This window comes from Hippocampus zosterae, chromosome 17 (assembly GCF_025434085.1).
Source record: "Hippocampus zosterae strain Florida chromosome 17, ASM2543408v3, whole genome shotgun sequence".
NCBI classification, from domain to species: Eukaryota; Metazoa; Chordata; class Actinopteri; order Syngnathiformes; family Syngnathidae; genus Hippocampus; species Hippocampus zosterae.
Window position 1 is genome coordinate 3,052,165 of NC_067467.1, and position 21,039 is coordinate 3,073,203.

Consider the following 21,039-nt stretch of genomic DNA (forward strand, 5'->3'; position numbering starts at 1 on the left):
CGGGATACGCTGAAAAGAATACGTGGTAAAGTTTATGGAAGGTGTCATTTTTATAAGATATGATAAAATAAGAAAACCTTTATTTGTCCCACAATGGAGAAATTTGCAATCTACAGCCGCAAAATTGAAGGGGGGGGGGGGTAGAAAAGAAAAACAAAGTATTGCATGCACAAAATAAATGTTTCATAATTCTTTCTCAGCATATATCAAGTTAGCCAAGGTGCTTTAGATTACAACAAAAGTTCTATATCTCGATACCAATTCTAATGTTAATTGTCATGTAATGTTTTCCATTAGGTCTATAAATAGAAACATGATTCAGCAGCTATGTGTGGCGATAGCAGCTCAAATTAAAGAGATTACTATTGAAGTTACCTTAAAATGTGTGAGTCCTTATCAAATTAACTTCTCAAATTGCGTGATAAATGTAGCAGTAATAATTTCATGTCGATCCGAACGTAGAACCTAAAATGCAAACTTTCCTCACTATCCTCATATCGTTTTCTCTCCAACTCACAAGTGGCCATTTTGTGAATATTCCCTATGTTCTCGTATAAATAACATATAAAAACATGAACCACGCATGTTCACATCACAGACATAAAGGGTTATTACCAATACACATTTCTCGTGGTGGTGTTCGCCAAAGCCGACAAAGAAGAGCACAAGCGAACGTGGTGACATTTGCTCGGACGTTTGTTGCTTGAGCTTTTCAAGCTATATAAGTATATGTATGTGCGGCCACCGCTTCTCAGAAAACCATTCGATTTTGCGTGAGTATTGTGTGTTTTGATTATAATTACGCGAGTCTCAACGGATAGAGGTTGGCTGTCACATACATACACCCAAAAAGTCCGCACTCAAAAAAAGTGCACGTTATTTGGAGTGACGTTAAATAACGAAATGCACAATAATTAGTACGAGGGGGGAAAGCGCTAAAACACACACACACACATAGTCAATATGGTAACAATTCATATTTTCTGAAACATTTTTATGCATTAAAAACAGCAATGAAATAATACAAAACAATATATAAATACAATGATTCCAATGTTCCCAAAACATGAAACGTGTGTCTCAAGGTACCACCTGAAAAAATGAACATAGCTAATTGATTGTCACCATCATGATCAACATTAAAATACAGTAAATAAAGTATATTTCATATTATAGGCCACTGTAACATTATTCACACTTTAAAACATCAATACAATAAATTGTACCTAAATATGAATAAATGTATTTAATATTAGATGTTAAAAGTTGAATTTCTTCCTGTTTTTCATATTATTACGCTAGTTTTCCCTTCAGAAGAGCATCATGTTTTTTAACAATTTGGTTTGTGTTAATTACAACTAAGTTTCATGAAGGCAGTGATGATCGTTCAAGTGCCACGAGAGGGAGCCCGCGTATCACTAGTGGTACCCATACAACACTTCGAGAGTCCCACATTTCTTTCAAAAAATATTTCTTCCAGTTTTTCTATTATGCTCATTTTTCCCAATTTGATAGAGACTCACGTATTGAAACTTTTTTTCGTTTCAACTACCCAAAATATAATGAAAATGCTAATTATTTTATACTGGTTGTGAAAGGGTTAATGAAGGGGATTGAATGACTATTTGGGGGTTATTAGTGTACAGTAGGCTTTTATTTTAAATACAATTATCACAACAGGTTATAATTTTAAAAATGGTGGCACAGGTAAATGAAAACATGACGAAGCGAATGTTGAACAGTGCGTATTTCAACTTGTCTTTTTCGATGTAGCAGACGGTCAGCTGCAAATGTGCCTCTTTTAATCTGTCGTATTTATTTAAATTTAGCGTAAGATGGCACGTATATGATGAGTATTTCGCATGCCGGGTAAAGGTGGAAGTGAACCTTGGCGGGGCTTGGCCACTGTTTAGATCTCCATGCGGATGTGACATTTCACGCAAGATAGCGGCCGCCATTTTGACTTCCCACATTGAGCCTCGTACAAACCAACGGGAGGAGCGTGTCGAGGGCCAACGCCGCTCAAGTCACAACGATTGCATGATCAAGCACATTCCTCTTGGGGAACGGCACTTGTGTGACGGGAATGCGACGGCTTGCCGCTTTTTGTCAGTAGGGACGCTTTCGTGGGGAATTTGTTTGGATCAGGGCCGCGGCAACTCTCGTCTCCGCGAACTTCCAAATTAACGTCAGTCCAAGCTATTTCTATTTGCAACCTGGTTTGAATGGATAGCTTTCTCCTCCGCTCTTCCCCAGACGAGGGACACACGGAGGAGCACACGGACTGGGGATATCGCAGGCAAAGTTATTGAATGTGTGGCTACCGCAAGAGCATTTGTTTTCATTGTTGTATCTTTAGCGTTGATAAGCTAGCTGTAAACCGGCTATTTGTTCCACCAGGTGCGGGTCGTGTTTTTGCTCCACACTTCCCGGTGGAAAGCCGGAATAATTTAGCTCCTTTCAGTGGGCCTCCCTCCTCGGAGCCCCGACCCGTACTGCCAGCCGCCGCCGCCAGCCAGCTACTCGCATCCACCAAAGGCGCCGAAATTGGGCGAATAGCGAGCAAATACGTCCGCGTTTCTCTACCCGCTCCCCCGCCGACCTCCCCTCCTCACTCCCCGGCGCTGACAGCGGACAAGGCCGAGGTCGCAGCAGAGCAGGCCCGGCCGCCGAGGCTCGAGCGGTCCACCCCATCTCCGCATCTTACCACACCTCATCAGCAGTCCAGAAACTGGTTCGCATCTGAACCGGACTCGGACGACGTCGACGGTAGCCGAGAGAGTAGGGAGCCCCGGATCGCAACGACAAAAGCTGACAACATGAACCACCACCACCACCACACGCAGCAGCAGCAGAAAGCCGGCGAACAGCAGCTGAGTGAACCCGAGGATATGGAAATGGAAGGTTAGTGATTGCACTTGGAAGCGTTTGTCACACAATAGACGCCTTTGCGCGAAGTGTGGACGAAGTTGCACCCATGCGAGAGGGGTTGAACTTAACAGTAAACACGAGGGCCCGGAGTGAACCTGCTGCGTTTGTGCTGATTGCGCGTCCGTTGCAGCATACTTGCGTGGAGTTGACCTCGTTTTCCCTTTTAAGCTTGTTAAGTTTGTGCGTGCCCGCATCCTCGTTATGCTTGAGGACGCCACAGAATACAATCCAAGCAAAGCTGTTAAAAGTCTTACAAAATATTCATTCACGTGCCGAGAAAGAAAACACGCCCGGTTTAATTTACAGCTGGTAGTGATCCAGGAGACGGAAATATAGAATGCTGATGCGCAGGTTCAATGTTTGTAAACAGTGGGCTCGTTAGTGTAATAATTAACATGGAAATTGCTGGATAAAAAAATAACTGGGAGCTACCGGTGCGTGGAATTTTGACAGCTTCTGGCACCTGCATTTTTTGGTCAAGAGCTCGCTAATCAATTTTTACGTGGCCGTGGCATGAAATGTTACTCATAAAGCTGTTTGTTCAACAAAACCTTGTTATGGCAGCCTCTCGCTGATGTTTGCGTTAGCATCGTGTTTGGTGACGTGAGTTCACAAGCGGGGCCTGTAGACACTCGGTGTGGGCCCTCCAAACACGAAAACGAGTATAATTGCATTGTTGCCATGTACAACGTTGTCGTCTTCTGATAAAGACCTCGTGTGTTAAGTCGGTAAAACGTACGGATGCCGGTAGCAAGGGGAGCTAATTTCAAAGCTATGCAATTAACCTCAAGGCCCACTTGGATTCGTACGTTCACTGTCTAGCACGTTAGTTAGCTTCACGCGCTAACCCTGACGGAGGGGGTGTGTGGCGTTCTAAAATGGTGGCCTGTTTTGCAAGCTTCTTCTTGAGAAGGACACCCGTTTAAAACTTTTATTTTAGCACCTCGCATGTTTTTTCCGTGTATGTGTCCTGTAGTGTTGGGCGAAATTTGTCTTTTGTTGTTGATCGCAGGATGTTACTTGGTACTTGCCACAGTGGCTAATGGTGGCCTTTAAGAGACTGGACGGTGGCTAAGTGTTTGCTAAAGAGCTAAGTGGCTAACGCAGATGCGTCAGTCCCGGTTTGCCAAATTGTCAATGGTTTAAATTGTGCCGTGAGTGCGATTAGGATAAGAATTATTTAGAAATACAGTTATACGTTTCTCCAAATGATAGTAAATGGTGCTGCGGTGGCTGTGTGTTTAGTTATTGTTTCCGCCGCAGTTGGGCCAAGCCCGCACTGGGGCAGCGCGGGGATTTGCTGCTTCATTGTATGGCAGACCAAACAGCATGGAGCTCGCCATTTTTAATCATCTCTGTTTTTGTTAGACCACTCTGTGCTCGGGGCAGATTTGCCGGTAACGTTGCAGCAATACCCATACCATATCAGCGCGTAGACCATTTCAAATGTGTGTGTTTTACACCCCCCCCCCCTCCCCCAGATGATTATTTTGGATCGAGTACGAGACTGCGAGCCCTCAGCATCACTGCGTCACTTATCCCTAGTGATTTGGGTTTCTGGTTGAACACACTGCCAAGCGTACTACACCAACACGCAAGCCTACTCGTTCCAATAGTCACTTCAACTTACTGAATAACCCCGAGCTACTCAGACTTTTAAATTGTTGCATTCAATGCTTTTCATGTGGAGCAGGTCTCCCCAAAGCATATTTATCATTTTACCATGTTCACTACCTAGGTCTGAACCTACCTAGGTAGGTAGAATACTATTCAACATTGTATTTTCAAAGCTACGTATGAGTTCCTAGAAACATACAAAATGTCAACAATTTTTGCAACTGCAATACCACATTTCATTCTGTTTTTAACTAACATACCGGTACTAAGTGAGACGTCTTGCATCAAGTCATTTGAGATCATTCAGAAAATCTGACCCAGTGAATGGGAAAATAAATTGACAGTTAAATGTAAATTTGTGTAATATACCACACGAAAACAAGAACACTTTTTATATCTCAACTGGAGAGACGGAGAAGACTGATACCTCTTGTTTCTTGACGTTTGAAGGGAGCAGACAAACACGGATGCATATTAATGGTTTTAATGGAAGACAGGCAAACAGTTTTTGTCTCCTGACAACCTTGTTCGTCAAGTTTTCTAGGGTCAGTCTTGAGGACACCGGTGGCAGTGGTAGTGAGTTAGATACTGTATTTATCCTACAAGAAATTCTGGAAATTGACTGAAAAACGACCTAGAACCACTGGTACGCCTCCAATTAAATCTGTTTGAGGGACTCGCCATATATGACAATCTCGTTGCATTAAAACACATTTTGTTTGTTTGCTTAAATACAGTCAGTCTTGACACATTAAATTTAAAAAATAATAATTGAACACTGTTTTATTTATAAGTTTTATATACAGTGTATATATACATAGAGAGAGAGAGAGACAAATGAAGAAGCACGCACCTGGGACTTTTTTTTAATACATTGTAAGACATCTTTATTCATACAGTGCTTTCTCAACAGCTGCAGCTGTGACGAAGCATTTTCCATCATTTAACATAAAATAACATATAATACAACAGAACAGATCATAAATAGATAGTAAGACAATTGGAAAACAACCACATCGTAACTCCTAAGTAGGCAATTCTGGGGACATGGCACTTGTTTCTTCCTTTTGTGTTGTTAATAACAGTAGGCTGTTTTATAGTTGTTTGATGAATTTGAAGTATTGTCATTTTCAAAGGTGGGCATTCCGTCAGTGCTGATGGAAGGATCATCAGTCCTTCACTTATGGACACCCGGTTTGCTGCTGAATGGCGGGATAATTCAAAAAACTAACGGACTAAGCGCTGTCCGAAGCGGGTTTTTGTACATTAATTGGAGCAAAAAGGCATCTTTTTAGTGTATCCTCTGGGTCCCCCAACCCATCCTTATCAGTTATGTGCTGAGAAGGGGAAAATAAGTTAGTAGGAGCCAGTAAACGTCAGAGGTGGCTCATTTCTCAACTCTGCAAGCAGCCAATCACATGTGCTCTGCTTCAAAAGAAGAGCTCATTACAGGTGACGGCTATTATTAGCTGGTATTGAAACCATAGCTTTTAAGAACCACGTCAAATCGGTAGTAGGCACATGCTTAACTGTCATTCCAAATTATGGTATCATCTCGCTCTCTCTCTCTCTTTCTGTCTCTTTTTCTTTTTTCTTTCGTCCTTTTATTTCCAGCTGGGGACACTGACGACCCTCCAAGAATTCCAGCCAACCCAGTTATCAATGGTAACATGGCCATGGCAGATGGACACAACAACACAGAAGAAGACATGGAAGATGGTGAGGAGTGTGTGCATTGACGCAAAATGTTGACGTTATCATTCTCGCTGCCTTTTCAGTGCGAGCTCGAGGCCTTCTCTTCCTTCATTTCTCCCTTTCACTCACCCCAGACACCAGTTGGCGGTCAGAAGCAACCTTTAGGTTTGTGGTGGAGCGCTTCAGTCGCCTCAGCGAGTCAGTTCTCAGCCCGTCCTGCTTTGTGCGCAACCTCCCATGGAAGATCATGGTGATGCCGCGCTTCTACGCCGACCGGCCACACCAGAAGAGTGTGGGCTTCTTCTTGCAGTGTAATGCAGAATCGGATTCCACGTAAGTGTATTCTCTTGAAATCAGGACTTTGTTAAGCTTCATACCACACAAGCGCACGCTGAATACAATTACAAAGTGGCATTTAGGTATCCTGCACTATTCATGGAAAATGGTCACTAGGGGTTTGATAAGATGAGTACAGCATGTAAAGTAGTGCCAGATGAAGAAAAATGTACACGGCAACAAATGCATGCTATTACACATGCAGAAAAATTAATCTAAATTAATCAGCAAGCGGTAAAATACACAGGAACCAGTACACATTAATTAAATTCATTTTTCCCTTTGTGCTTCTAATGCAGGATGTATGTTAGAGGTATTCGTCTCTAAATCTTCTAAGGAGCTTGTAATCTTAGGACAATTAAAAGTAAAAATATTTGAAGGATATGTCTATTGTATACTATCAGGTCTTGCTTATCTATTCATCCCTATTTTCACAAATTCATGTTTGCTTACAGTAAGTGTGCTGTGTTTCTGCCAGTGTTTAATTTAGAAATGATCTGACATTGTTGACACCGACACTCATTGTAACCAAACTGTTCTATAATGTGCGAAGAAAGCCTTTTTAGATAACAATGTCACTGAACCGTTTTTATCTTCAGGTCATGGTCATGCCATGCACAGGCAATGCTAAAAATTATCAACTACAAAGATGACGAGAAGTCGTTCAGTCGCAGGATTGGTCACCTGTTCTTCCACAAAGAGAACGATTGGGGCTTTTCCAACTTCATGTCCTGGAGTGTAAGTATACGTACATAGATTCTAAACGGGGCACCTTTTTTATTTTGCTTTTTATTTAGTCTTTTGTTTTAACCTTGGTGCTCTTGATATGAACTGAATGCCTTGCATTGTTTTGCAGGATGTCACCGACCCAGAGAGGGGCTTTATTGATGACGACAAAGTCACATTTGAGGTGTACGTCCAAGCAGATGCTCCACACGGGGTGGCGTATGTATCTTTTAATACTCTTTGGCTCATGGCTGTCTAAGCCTGGCTTTTTCAGCAGCACTGTGTCTATGAAGGATTGCTGCAATCAGACAGTAACATTTGATTTGTATGTGACTAGCTGGGACTCAAAGAAACACACAGGTTATGTTGGACTCAAAAACCAAGGCGCAACCTGCTACATGAACAGCCTACTTCAGACACTCTTCTTCACCAATCAACTACGTCGGGTGAGATATTTCATGTTTTCCCCACGTCTCTGATAGTTGACCCCCCGGTCCCCAAACACTTCTTCAATTCTAAACAGTTTTGTCATTCTAATATATGTCAATCCAATCATTGCAGGCAGTGTACATGATGCCAACAGAGGGAGACGACTCATCCAAGAGTGTTCCTCTGGCATTGCAGAGGGTTTTCTACGAGCTGCAACACAGCGACAAGCCCGTTGGCACCAAGAAACTCACAAAGTCCTTCGGGTAACTTGTTTAAACCTTCCTTTTTTGAGTTGATTATTTAGGTTAGATTTAGAACTCTAAATCACCATTTTACAAGAAACTGAGACCAAACTCATCGCTGGTCGACCTGGGGTCCCCGTTTCCTCGTCGTGGGTGCGTTCGGAAATCTTCTGAGCGCGCATTGCTTCACTCTGACTGACCATTCATAAAGTCAGAGCATTAAGTTTGCTCCATTATTCAGAGTGCTCCAAAAAAAAAAAGTTCCGGAGCCCAGTGCGTCAGACATTACAGATGGAAACAGTTCTAGCATGAGCTCCTCATTGGTTTTATAACCGGCAGGTCTGCAGTTTGACTAGAAGCAACTGTGGCTAAAGCCAAACTGGCAAGATTTTTATATGGGCCACCCCGTTTATAACCTCGGCTGTGTTCAGAAATTAATGGGAAGGGAGCTTGCTCTGCCTCTCAGAATACACACACCCTCAAGAGTGGGGTCAGGGCATGAGTGAATTTCTGAATGCAGCACCCCCTGTTGACGGCAGCAAGCAAGTTATTTTGCATCTAACTATGGAAATGTTTTTCTGTTCAGTTCAAAATGCCTTACCTTAACAAGAATCCTGCGTCGTCTATTGTCCCCTTTTGGGGCTGTGCATCTTTGTTGTGGCATCATGAAGCTGCTTGCTAAACTGACCCTCGGTCACACATTTGTCTTTGAATGAATCACTCAAGAAAATTTAGGGAAAGCTATACTTTGTTTTGCAGGTTGGCTGTTGCTTTTGGTGCATTACCGCTCCCGGCACGGCCAGTAGAAGCGATGCACTAAAAGTGTTGCTAGCTACCAAAAGAAAGTCCTAACTTGAATGTCTATTGATTTAGTGTGTTGCCTCAATATGCCACAATGCATCTTTCTTGAGTGACATGCTTCACTCTGTTCTCTGGCTAACCTGATACTTTAGCCAACATTACCATTGCTCAGTCAGCTTTCGTTCTTTTGCTTCTTTTTCCTTTATTTTTCTTTTTAAATTCACAACTGCCCAAATGAGCGTCAGTAATCATGTAGTTTTTAAAGTACAATATCACGGGTGATCTTGTGGCCACCAGCTTGACCTCTGCCATTCCTGATGTACTTTTCTGCCGTAGTGATCCCATGTGAAATTTTGCCACATGTTAGTGAACAGACCTTTTACAAATGTGTCTGTCAGGTAAGTTACGATGGCAAAAACAATAATACTACTCAGCATTATGGGAATGTTGTTCTCAGCAGAACTAAAGCGGGTATTCAAGGTGTGCATCTCTTGGAGTGTGTTATTGTTCAGATGAATGAACTGTGGTGCCTCAAACCAGAGAAAAATCTGTCGCCATCTCTAGCTATCCTAAAAGATCTTTCTTTGTTTTTTGCAGATGGGAAACTCTTGACAGTTTCATGCAACATGATGTTCAGGAACTCTGCAGGGTGGTGAGTTCTCGCAAAACAACTGCGTTAATAAAGACGGTCTGTGTACATGTTATTGCTGGAAATGAAAATGAATTTGTATTTCAGCTCCTTGACAATGTGGAGAACAAAATGAAAGGCACATGTGTTGAGGGGACCATCCCGAAACTCTTCAGGGGAAAGATGGTGGTATGTTTTCTTCAGTAGTTGTTCAACAATTTTGGCCGTTGGCATGAGAATATGGTCTATTTAGCACGCTAATTAGATGCCCAATATGCATGGAAATAGATATTTAAGACGTATGAAGTCCTGTATTTGCAGTTAATTTGGGCATATATGCCATTGTGGTTTTGATAAGTGTGTTTGTGCGTCTCTTCAGTCATACATCCAGTGCAAGCATGTGGACTACCGATCAGAACGAATAGAGGATTACTATGACATCCAGCTTAGTATAAAAGGAAAGAACAACAGTGAGTATATGAGCAGAACACAACCCCTGCACTTTTCGTATCCCGTAGAAGAGTGTTTCTGTCATTATGTACCAAGATGTCGGGGCTTTTTGAGTCCTATTTGTTATTCCTAAATTCAATAGAAAACAAATTGTGACTCCGTTGAGTAGTGTGTAGGGCAAGAACCTGTGTGTGCATATAAACATCACATAGTCGTGGTCAGTCTGTGTTGATTAAGTCTTTATAGTATATTGCATCTTACAAATACTCTCCTTTCTCCAGTTTTTGAGTCCTTTAAGGATTATGTTGCAACTGAACAGTTGGATGGAGACAACAAATATGATGCCGGAGAGCATGGCCTGCAGGTAAGGTTTAATTGTCACTTGGTTACCGTCATCTATTCCCAAGCATGCCCTTTGCAAATAAATTCAACCGCGCAATCTTTCAGCCCAGTGTTTCCCAACCTTGACTGCAACACCAAAATGTATATTTTTTAAAGCATACACAAGTAAATGATGTAACTTTTCTTTAGTAGGTGAACATTTCCGTGGTCTGCCTGTCTTCATATGTTAATGGCATAGATTATTTGTAGTTAAAATATTTTTCAAACCTATTCAGTGAAATTGGATTCATTTCCTGTATTACGATGTCTCACAGCACACCGGGTTGCTGCCCAGTGGTTGGGAAACGGTGCTCTAGCCTAATACGAGTATCCCGCCACCTGAGATGCGAGCATTCAAGTCCAAATTCAAGAAGCAATGTTCTTACGAGGTGCTTGCTTGCTTGTTTGGTCTGTAGGAAGCTGAAAAAGGAGTGAAGTTTCTCACTTTCCCACCAATCCTTCACCTGCAACTGATGAGGTTCATGTATGATCCGCAGACTGATCAAAACATCAAAATTAATGACAGGTACGGTAGTTAGGAGAGACACACTCACCTCAAGCCATTCTCAAGTGGTTTTTTTTTTTGTTGGGGTTTTTTTGTACGTGATAATCATCCTCTTGTCTTCCACAGGTTTGAGTTTCCAGATCAGTTACCTCTGGATGAGTTCCTTCAGAAGCCAGACTCCAAGGACCCGGCCAACTACATCTTGCACGCCGTGCTTGTGCACAGCGGGGACAACCATGGCGGTCACTACGTCGTCTATCTTAACCCAAAAGGAGACGGCAAAGTGAGTGTCAAGGAACCAATAGTGAGAACATTTTTTTTTATACATTTCACCCAAAATTCTGTGCTTTTGTATTTGTGTGTGGATTGTTTGTGGCTGATGTATCTGTCAAGCTGTGTTGTTTGATCATGAAGCTCCACTATTTGAGATTCAGTTGGGGATGCTCAAAATATATTTTATCAATGAGCTTTATAGAGTAGCGTTCGATGTATGCCTCTTAGATGTCCATTTTTGGAACCTACTCATTCAAAAGCAGCGTTACTTTATACTTCTCTTGCCTTGTCACCAGGCCCAATGTAAGTGGCAGAACATCAGCCACAGCACGACTTGAACAAAGTTTGACAACATTGAGTCACTTAACATACGTTAATGGTTGTCTCAAGTGTTCCGCGCCGCTCTCTTCTCCCCTCCCTGCCTTTTGTTTGTTCTTCTGCAGTGGTGCAAGTTTGACGACGACGTGGTATCACGCTGCACCAAGGAAGAGGCCATTGAGCACAACTATGGTGGGCACGATGACGACCTCTCTGTTCGCCACTGTACCAACGCGTACATGTTGGTCTACATACGGGAGTCCAAGCTGAGTACGTAACACGGGGTTTATGGAATGCGGACGTGTCCCATGGCCATTTTGGAAGGCTACACGGGGGAGAGAAAGTAACGGGCTCAGCGAACACCCACTTTTTCTCTTCATCCCAGGTGAGGTGCTCCTTCCCATGACTGACGTGGACATACCCCAGCAGCTCGTGGAGCGTCTGCAGGAGGAAAAGAGGGTGGAGGCACAGAAGAGGAAGGAGCGTCAAGAGGCTCACCTATACATGCAAGTTCAGGTGGGAAATTAGAAGTGTTCACATGATTGATGCTTTTTTTTTTAGAAATGTAATGGTGTCATGGGGATTGTCCAAATCCATCATAGTCATCATTTAACGGGGAGGTCAAATCAAACATTTTCTTTACCATATGTTCTATGTGGCCCCGTTCATCTCAAACATGGCATTCTGTTTAATATTATGTTTGTGCGATATGAATTAAGCATCAAAGTCTCCCTGGTTTTATCCATTTTGAGAGTTTTGCATAGTCTGATCAACTGTCATTTCACGCTGAATATATTTGCTTGTATGCCGCTTGGATTTGGAAACTAAATTGTGGTACAGAATGTGTTTCAACGCCATTACCTGAAAGTTTTTTCTCAATGCTTGTTAGCGCATTGTTGCTAATATTGGTGTGTACACACGCCTGCATGTTTTGGTGTCGGGTGGCTAATTCATGGCCGTGGCTTTATTACAGTCGAGCTGCTTGCAGATGGATTTGAATGAGTTGTTTACCTTGAATGTTTGTTTGAGTCGCGCGTTTCCCAACCCTATGATGTGCTATTGGTATTGCATAAAAGGGTATTATTATTGGTAGCTATATTTTTGTTGTGAAATACTGATGCTGAGTTTTTCAGTGTTAGAAATCGAGAGAAACAGTGATGTGATTTTGTTGGATGGATAACATCCCGTCATGGCCTTACGGATAATGTTTTGGTACGCAGGCTTACAAATATGTAAATGTTGATGCGTTAGAGTTCTGTACATTTTTTAGCATTGTGTAATGTGGCAAGACATAGCTGTAAAATAATCTGTACATATTTGCAAATAACACAAAGCTGAGGATATTGCTGTCCCAGTATTTTGTATGTTGTGGAAGAAATCTTTTTCCTTATGAAGTGATGAGCTTTGTATTGGGCGCCTCTCTGGAGAGGAAACTGCTATCGCCATAAAATCTGTAATACTTTGGTGACACTCCTATTTTCAGAGGTTGTAAGAATAAGTAGACGGGTGACGTTTTTTTAGACAATATATTATGTGTGTGTGTTGGGGAGGGTGTCCATGCACTTTTCGCAATTCATGGGCCGGCACAGCTTTAATCCCCGCAAATAGCAGATGTTTGTTGTAAAGCCTTTTGAAAGCGATCACTTTGGCTCAAATGTGAAATGAATGCCATTGCAGGGGTTTTACAATGTTGCCAATCTGGATATTCAAACCGAAAGTAGCGTCTGACTTGGCAGTCGTGTGGCGATATAGTTGTAAAAGCATTGCCGTCTGCGCGACACGTGAACTGATAGTAAAACAAAAAAAACGTTTCACCCTGCCATATTGTGGCATTGTGTTCTGACGCTGCTATGCAGAAAGTTCTTCATTTTCTATCTGTTTTGTATTTGCCGTTGTGGTTTGTTGTTCCACGTTCAGTGATTCAAAATTGCAAGTGTAAATGGATTAAACGTAACGCAGTTAATCGATATCCCCCGCAGATGGTGACAGAGGACCAGTTCTGTGGTCATCAGGGTAATGACATGTATGATGAGGAGAAGGTGAAGTACACAGTCTTCAAAGTCCTGAAGAGCTCCACGTTGCAAGAGTTTGTCCAGAACCTCTCCCAGACCATGGTGAGGAAAAAATACTCATGTTGAGCCTTTGCAATTTTTATCACTCTCTCCTATTGCGTTGCTGCTGCTTTCACGTCTTGAATTTTATATCCAGGGTCACGGTCCATTGTTGGGATTTTAAACTTTGTCAATTTCCCCTCCGTTCATGTTGCCCTACAGAAATGCGTGTATACCTAAATACACAAAAATGTCAATGGAATGTTTTGGTGTATTGAGAAAATGAGAGAATGCTGTCAAACATCAAATGGACCTTTTTGTTGATAACTTCACTTACCTGCTATACATTAGATCAGCAAATAAAGCATCTTTTATTGATGTCCGGTAGGGGAAATGTCAGCGTGAACTTTCAGATCACGTTTCGAGCAAATTGTCCTCATTCACAGAGTGAAAGGAAGACATGCCGCCGCCGTCGGACGTCTGAACAATACAAGGCAGCAGTTAGCCGCACAAAGACGCCGCTGTTTAGTCAGCAGTGTCATCTGTTTACATGACACCTGCAGTTGTGTCGTCGTGATGATTTTCCAATTGCACTGCGAACATAAACTGGTGTGCTTGCAGGGTTTCCCACAGGAGCAAATGAGGCTGTGGCCCATGCAAGCCCGTAGCAACGGAACTAAGCGGCCCGCTATGCTCGACTACGAGGCTGACTGCAACAAGTCGGTGAGTGATTGAAAAGGGCCTGTCTCTCTTGATTATTGATTGCGGCTTATTATTTACTTTGATTTTGATTTCTTCCACCGTCCCTCAGATGATTGGCTTGAGTGATAACGAGAATCCATGGACAATATTTCTGGAGACGGTAGATCCCGAACTGGCAGCCAGTGGTGCAACACTACCCAAATTTGACAAAGATCGTAAGTACCGAAATGCAGTCCTCATCCGACTCAGTCTCACGCTTTTGACATTATCACATTAGCGTTCAATTTGGATAGAACTGTTAAGCGTCAGATGCAAAAGACCAGAAGTATGAATTCCTCCTTGGGATGTCAACATTCTAGAAATGCGTTGTTTATTGCCACAGTAGTCTTCCAATGCAAAATGAGTCGGACCAAGGTTGGGTCCCGAGTCCTCATTTTGTGACGCACTCAATTTAGAGAATGTATGTTGAGCGTCTGATCTGAACTGATGGTGCTGTCACATTACCTTTGAATTGACTACAAGAGGCATTCAATTTTGATGATTGCACAGATGCCTTTTATTTCCATCTCGGAACTTGAGCTCCGCAGTTGTTTGTTTTGTGAATTTCTCGTTTCTCTTGTCTTTTCAGGTGATGTCATGTTGTTCCTGAAGATGTATGACCCGAAAACAAGAAGCTTAAATTATTGTGGACATATCTACACGCCTATATCCTGCAAAATAAGTCAGTAGCAGCCTCATCCAGAAGACGTCTATAAAAGGGTGCCATATTTATTTCTTCTCTTCCGTGTGTTACCAGGAGACCTGCTACCAGTCATGTGTGAGCGAGCAGGTTTTCAGCAGGAAACTAGCCTTATCCTCTATGAGGTGATCTATTTCTGTTGCTCGCACTTGTTGGCACGTTCCATGCTTTCTCACTTTGCTACTTTGGTGCACGCTGCCTTTGTACATTTATAGCGTTGAATTTTCTCACCTGCACTGCATAGTCAACACCTCAATTTTGCCATTGCAAAGCACTACGTGTCCCACAATCCCTTGTTCGTTACAGGAAGTTAAGCCCAATCTAACAGAGCGGATTCAGGACTACGATGTCTCTCTGGACAAGGCCCTGGATGAACTCATGGATGGGGACATCATTGTCTTCCAGAAGTAAGCAACGTGTGATCAGTTTTTGGTTTTCTACACCAAACCCACAAAGCCACAAATCCTGCTGTCATTTTCCTTCGATGATTCAGGGACGACCCCGAGAACGACAGCAGTGAGCTACCAACGGCCAAGGAATATTTCCGGGACCTCTACTACCGAGTGGATGTCATCTTTTGTGACAAGACCATCCACAATGACCCTGGCTTTGTGGTCACGCTCTCCAACCGCATGAACTATTTTCAGGTATACCTCTGCTAAAGGAGAGGGAGAGATACAACACCTGGAAATTTTTGGTTGAATTACAACAATGGTCTTCTCACTGCTGTTGTCAAAGTGACATAAAAGACTGAGTTTAGACGAAAGGAGATCAAGTGTTCCCCGCTCGTAGTAACATGGTCATTTTGTTTTGGTGTCAGGTGGCGAAGACGGTAGCCCAAAGGTTGAACACGGATCCCATGCTGCTGCAGTTCTTTAAGTCACAGGGGTAGGAGGCTCGTCTCTCTCTCGCGCGCACATTGAGGCCTGCATGTGCTGTCTTTGACACGGTTGACTTTGACATGCCGTCGAAATGTTGCATAACCTGTCCCCCCCCACCTTATTTTGTTGTTTCCCCTCTTCCTCCCACCTCTTCTGCCTCCCTGCATGTTTTTTCCCCACCTGGATCTTCTTCCCTCCTTTCCTGCCTCCCTCCCTCCCTCCCGACCTCCCTCCCTCGGCCTCTGCCTCCTTTCCACCCTCTCCCTTTTCTCCATCCTCCCCCCTGCCTGGTGGTGTGGTGGCCAGGTACAGGGACGGTCCAGGGAATCCTCTCAGACACAACTATGAGGGAACGCTGCGGGACCTGCTGCAATTCTTTAAGCCTCGGCAGCCCAAGAAACTCTACTATCAACAGGTGTGACCTCTTACTGCTTTTGTTGATCTTGCGCTTCCTTAGTCCAGGTGCGCCTTGTGTTGTAAAGTGTTCCGTAGGCCGCAGGTGCTCGCAGACCAGATTTGAAGCTGAAAAAAACAAGTTTCAGCTGATCTTGTTCGTCTCAATCGAGGATTCTTTGTGCTTTATTTGTGCCAGAATTACACACCATTTTTTTTCAAGCACTTTTCAGCAGGGTTCCAATTTAAGTTAATATGCGTAGCCATGTTTTTAAAAATAACTCATTTGAAGTTTAAGGTAAATGGGAAAAAGAAATAAATATTAAAGAAACAATACAAATTCAGACATGACAGATATGAACTAATAAACTAAATGGCTTTGACGCCCTATTCCATCACTGTTTTTGTTTTGGAGTACAGTAAGACTCCCTCCATCGCATGGGTTATGCTTCAGTCACCCCCGCAATAACTGGAATATGTAGCATAAAAACAACCCCATGAAATACTCCCTCTGCATGTCTTTATAGCTTTTGTGGCGTTTAATTTTTCCAGTCTTGAAACACAAATGATAAAAACACATTTAACCCTCGAGGCACCTTGGACCATAAATGGGCACTTTTCAGCATTTTGATTACCCTTTAAAAAAAATACCACGGCAAAGTGTCTTGCCCCCCCCATAAACCACAAGGTGGCAGCCCAAATAGAAAACAAATTGCTTTGATGCAGATGCTGTTGCTTTTACGCTGAAGAAAGCCTGCTAATAAAAACCTTCAATGCAATGAATAACTATCTTAGTGAATTGGGGCTGCTGTAGAAGAGTTGACATTTTGTGTGAGTGCGGGTGTGCCTCCGTTGTTTATGTTGATCAAAGGACGGCCTCCCGGAGAGACAAAATGAAAGCGCCTTTTCGTGTTTCGTTAGCTTGTACTCACGCCCGCGCTTTTACGTCTGTTTTTAATAAATTCCGACTGCACCACTGTCTGTGTTATGAATTATTGAACTAAATTACAAGTGTTGCTCCAAATCATTACAGAATTAGAAATCAACGTCCATGTAAAAGTGTCCCTGCTCTTTTGTAAGTAAGCTAATCGGAAGTGATTAACATCCTAGAAAGGTTTTGAATTGCCTGTCAAGGCTACAAGATGGTGACAAAGCCCCACATGATTTTTATCTATTTATTTTTTGCCCTAGATAGGTGCAACTTTTCAATTTAAAGGTGCCAACTGTTGTTCACACACAACCACGCCACTTGTCATAAATTAAGATCAAAAGGGAAATTTTTTATCATGGCCAGAGAAGCAAAATGTGTCGAATTGACATAATGTAAAACTCGACATACAATAGTCACGAATTGAATGTTGTGGTGTCTCTTCTCCCCCCGCGCACACACATGCAGTTGAAAATGAAGATCACCGACTTTGAGAACAGGCGGAGTTTCAAATCCATATGGCTCAACAGCCAGTTCAGAGAGGAGGTAAGAACGCACACACGAACACACAATCACCCTTCCCGATGTGTTGATGTAGATGGTACACCTCCCTGCTCTCTGCAGGAGATCACCCTCTACCCTGACAAACACGGTTGCGTGCGCGACCTGTTGGATGAATGTAAAAAGGCCGTGGAGCTCTCTGAAAAGGGCTCCGAGAAGCTCAGGTGTGTGGCCCTTTTTTTTTCTTGTCTGGGCCCTGTTTTGTATGATGATGGTGTGGCATTAATCCACCCTGCGTCTATCCTCCCTCCCCTGCAGGCTGTTAGAGATAGTAAGCTATAAAATCATCGGGGTTCACCAGGAAGACGAGCTACTAGAATGTTTATCTCCGGCTGCCAGTCGCACCTTCAGAATAGAGGTAATGTATGTGCACCTGTCTGTCTAGGCTTTCTTTACTTTTTTTCTCGTGCATATTGACCACTACGATGTTACTTTCTTCAGCGTGCTCTAAATGTTTGTGCGTCTGCGACCTGCTACATTTTGAACACACTCTCAATGCAATTACTTAGATCAATTCAACAAGTGTTAAACTTGTCCCGTAGGTTTAAACTTGTTAAAACAAAAATTTAAACTCAAGCTTAAAATGTACAGAAAATATGGTAGCGCGTCTACATGCACATTCCTTTAGGAGGCGTGGCCTGGTTGGGCCAGCGTGGGATGCCATGGAATTTTTTTGGGAGTGTCTGGGCGTGAGCTGTGTGAAGGGCTTTCTCTTTGATTCACGCTTCTGAAATGACACATTTGCCCAAGTTACAATTGTCTGGTGATCACCATGGCTGCTCTCACTCTTGTTGGTCTTGGTCGTCCAGGAGATTCCTGTGGACCAGGTCGATCTGGACAAGGACAGCGAGCTGCTCATCCCCGTCGCTCATTTCCATAAGGAAGTCTTCGGCACGTTTGGGATCCCATTCTTGCTCAAAATCCGACAGGTTTGAGTCTGCGTTATTTTGCCTCGTGAGCGCGCGGGCGCCATCGTCCATTTCTCAATTGTCGCCCCCCTCCCGACAGGGTGAGTCTTTTCGGGAGGTGATGAGGAGGATCCAGACAATGTTGGAGATCCAAGAGAAAGAATTTGAGAAGGTACATCTCACTTGGGGCTACTCGACTATCTGACAAGTGTTCTTCTCCCGTACGCGCGCGCTATGCTTTTGGGCAGTTATATGTGACGTGCTTCTTGTGTTCTCCTTGCTGCAGTTCAAGTTTGCCATCGTGATGATGGGCAGACAACAGTACATCACTGAAGACAAGTATGAGGTCAACTTGAAGGACTTTGAACCGCAGCCAGGTATTTACTCGTGTCAGTGCGCTTCCTAGACAACAACACTAAAGAAGCGTTTCTTCATGGCGGGCACACTTCTAAAAGCCAAGTAGGTCATTTCCAGACGATAACATTCCTGAGCCCGATGTCCATTCACACATTTCAAGCGATTATAAATTATATCATACGGTTCGGCCTTTTTTTCGTCCTTAATAGCTGTTTGTGGAAAACAGTTTTAAGTCAAACTTCAAATTCACTGTAGCCATCGAAAAGACACCCCCACTCCCCCGAACGAAAATGCTGCTCGCACTGTACCGTATGCGTGCATGTATGTATAATGTGTGATGTGTTTCCCTCTGCCGCATCGCAGGAAACATGTCACACCCGCGTCCCTGGCTGGGCTTGGATCATTTCAACAAAGCTCCAAAGAGAGGTCGCTACACCTACCTGGAGAAAGCAATCAAAATCCACAACTAAAGCAGCCCGTCCTTCCTCTTTTTCCTCCTCTTCCTCCCCCGCCTACTTCACACCATAACTGACTGTAACCAACCTCACGTGTGTGTGCGCGTGTGGAAGTGTGCGCTTGATTGTGCGTGTGAGAATGTGGGCGCTCGTACGGTGTGCTCATCACTTTCAGCCCACCACGTGGACACAAGCGAGCTCTGCACTGGCTCTTGTCTTCAGCCCATCTTGCTGCAGCTGATGGATTCTCCTTCAACTCAACCAACTGCAACTGCAACTTTGTTTGGGTTTTTTTTGGTTTTTGCCACTCCCTTAATTACATTTTTTTTCCACTCTTTGCGGCTTCTCTTAACTGTTTACTGCCTGTGGTGTTGCCAGGAAGTGGCAGAAATTTGGATTTTAATATGTGGGGAAGTGTGACACAAGATAAAATATTACACTATAATGTATATATCTATATAAAAATACATAAAAGCTCTAGACTTTTCCCTGCTCTGCCTCAATTTTTTTTTTATTTTATTTTTTTTTGGGTGGGTCGATTTTAAATGAAGACTTGCTGCTGTGAGGAGAGTTGAGTAGAAGTACATTTGCGAGAACTAACTAGCAGGGAGGACGAAAAAAATTCTCCCCAACAAACCAGCTGGGAGCTGTTGGCATCCATCTTTTTACGCTGCCCGAGTGTGCTTCTTGCGTTTTCTGCTCTCGCCCTTTTAGCGCAACAACGAATTAAGTATTTCCACATTTACGCGCAGTTGTCTCACTTAGTTTTGTTGGGAGGCTATTTTTTTCTGCAGAACTTGTATTATGATATAGTAATAAGAATCCACTGCAAATGTTTAAAGAAAAAAATAATAAAACGGCGTTAAAAATGAGGAGGATATTTGTCTGTATTTCATCTTGCACGCTGGCACTTAACGTCAGAGAGCTCAGGACCGGAAAATGTTTTGTCAGTTTGGATTTTTGAGTGACGCGCGGTCTCTGAGTTTCTCCAGTTTGATAGTTGGCCGCTTTCTCAGTCATTCCTCCCATGGAGCACCAAAGCAGTTCTGTCTTCATCCTTCCATCCCTTTCACATCTGCTCTGTCTCCCCCTGGTGGTTGGGAGCAGTAAGCCCACTGTGCTTGTGTGGTAGGGAGCAGCAGACTTGTAGAGCTGGCACATTTGAGGATTGTGTAAAGGACAAAAACCAGCATTGTAAGAAACACTTAAATCCCCAATGATTTTTTTTAAGCACAGATGGAATGCGCCTCAGTGCTTAGTGTGGCTCTGTAAAGACAATTAAGAATTGTATATTTAAAAATACGAACATGTAAAATTGAAAGACACTCGCCTATGTTGTGGGGTACGGAAGGAGCCAGTTGTTCATATTTCTTGTGTGTAGTTTTTTTTTTTAATCCCTTTGCGTTCCTGATGTAACATTTGACAATTTTATTCTGTTACATTTGCATTTGTTTTCCAGATTAACTGCATCTGTTTTGTCTTGTCTCAAAGTGCAGTACAAAGATGACCGACAGAATCTCATCTTTTTTTTTTCCAATTGAAAATCCTCAGTGTAGCAGCAGTGTACGACAACTATTCCTGTATATTGACTTTTTGCTGGAAAATGTATGTTGAATAAAATTTTCTACAAAATACTGCTTGCTCTGCTGCTTGTTGATACCAAGTGCTTGGCCATTCCCAAAAATGCATCCCTTATTGAGGCCCATAATACTTTTGAACTAAGTAAAACCCC

The 21,039-nt window shown here is 43.0% G+C and overlaps 1 protein-coding gene across 8 annotated transcripts; it reads left to right on the forward strand.

Annotated features, from left to right (window-relative positions):
- The first annotated feature begins 1,922 nt into the window (after positions 1-1,922).
- Positions 1,923-20,941, forward strand: usp7 (ubiquitin specific peptidase 7 (herpes virus-associated)). Of its 8 annotated transcripts, none has more exons than XM_052049225.1 (31): positions 1,923-2,904; positions 6,163-6,276; positions 6,378-6,576; positions 7,179-7,317; positions 7,436-7,524; positions 7,643-7,751; positions 7,867-7,997; positions 9,375-9,429; positions 9,514-9,594; positions 9,785-9,875; positions 10,137-10,219; positions 10,653-10,762; positions 10,868-11,024; positions 11,458-11,602; positions 11,718-11,848; positions 13,312-13,446; positions 14,005-14,106; positions 14,195-14,300; positions 14,714-14,806; positions 14,882-14,949; positions 15,131-15,231; positions 15,318-15,471; positions 15,645-15,712; positions 16,012-16,120; positions 17,495-17,572; positions 17,651-17,751; positions 17,846-17,945; positions 18,397-18,516; positions 18,596-18,667; positions 18,782-18,872; positions 19,216-20,941. In XM_052049225.1, the coding sequence occupies exons 1-31, from the start codon at positions 2,313-2,315 to the stop codon at positions 19,320-19,322; spliced, it is 3,831 nt and encodes a 1,276-aa protein (XP_051905185.1). In that variant the 5' UTR covers positions 1,923-2,312; the 3' UTR covers positions 19,323-20,941. The 8 variants fall into 8 exon arrangements, with proteins under 8 accessions (XP_051905185.1, XP_051905181.1, XP_051905182.1 ...); XM_052049221.1 differs by having other exon boundaries at positions 1,924-2,904; positions 10,868-11,045; XM_052049222.1 differs by having other exon boundaries at positions 1,924-2,904; positions 10,868-11,045; positions 16,018-16,120.
- The last annotated feature ends 98 nt before the right edge of the window (positions 20,942-21,039 follow it).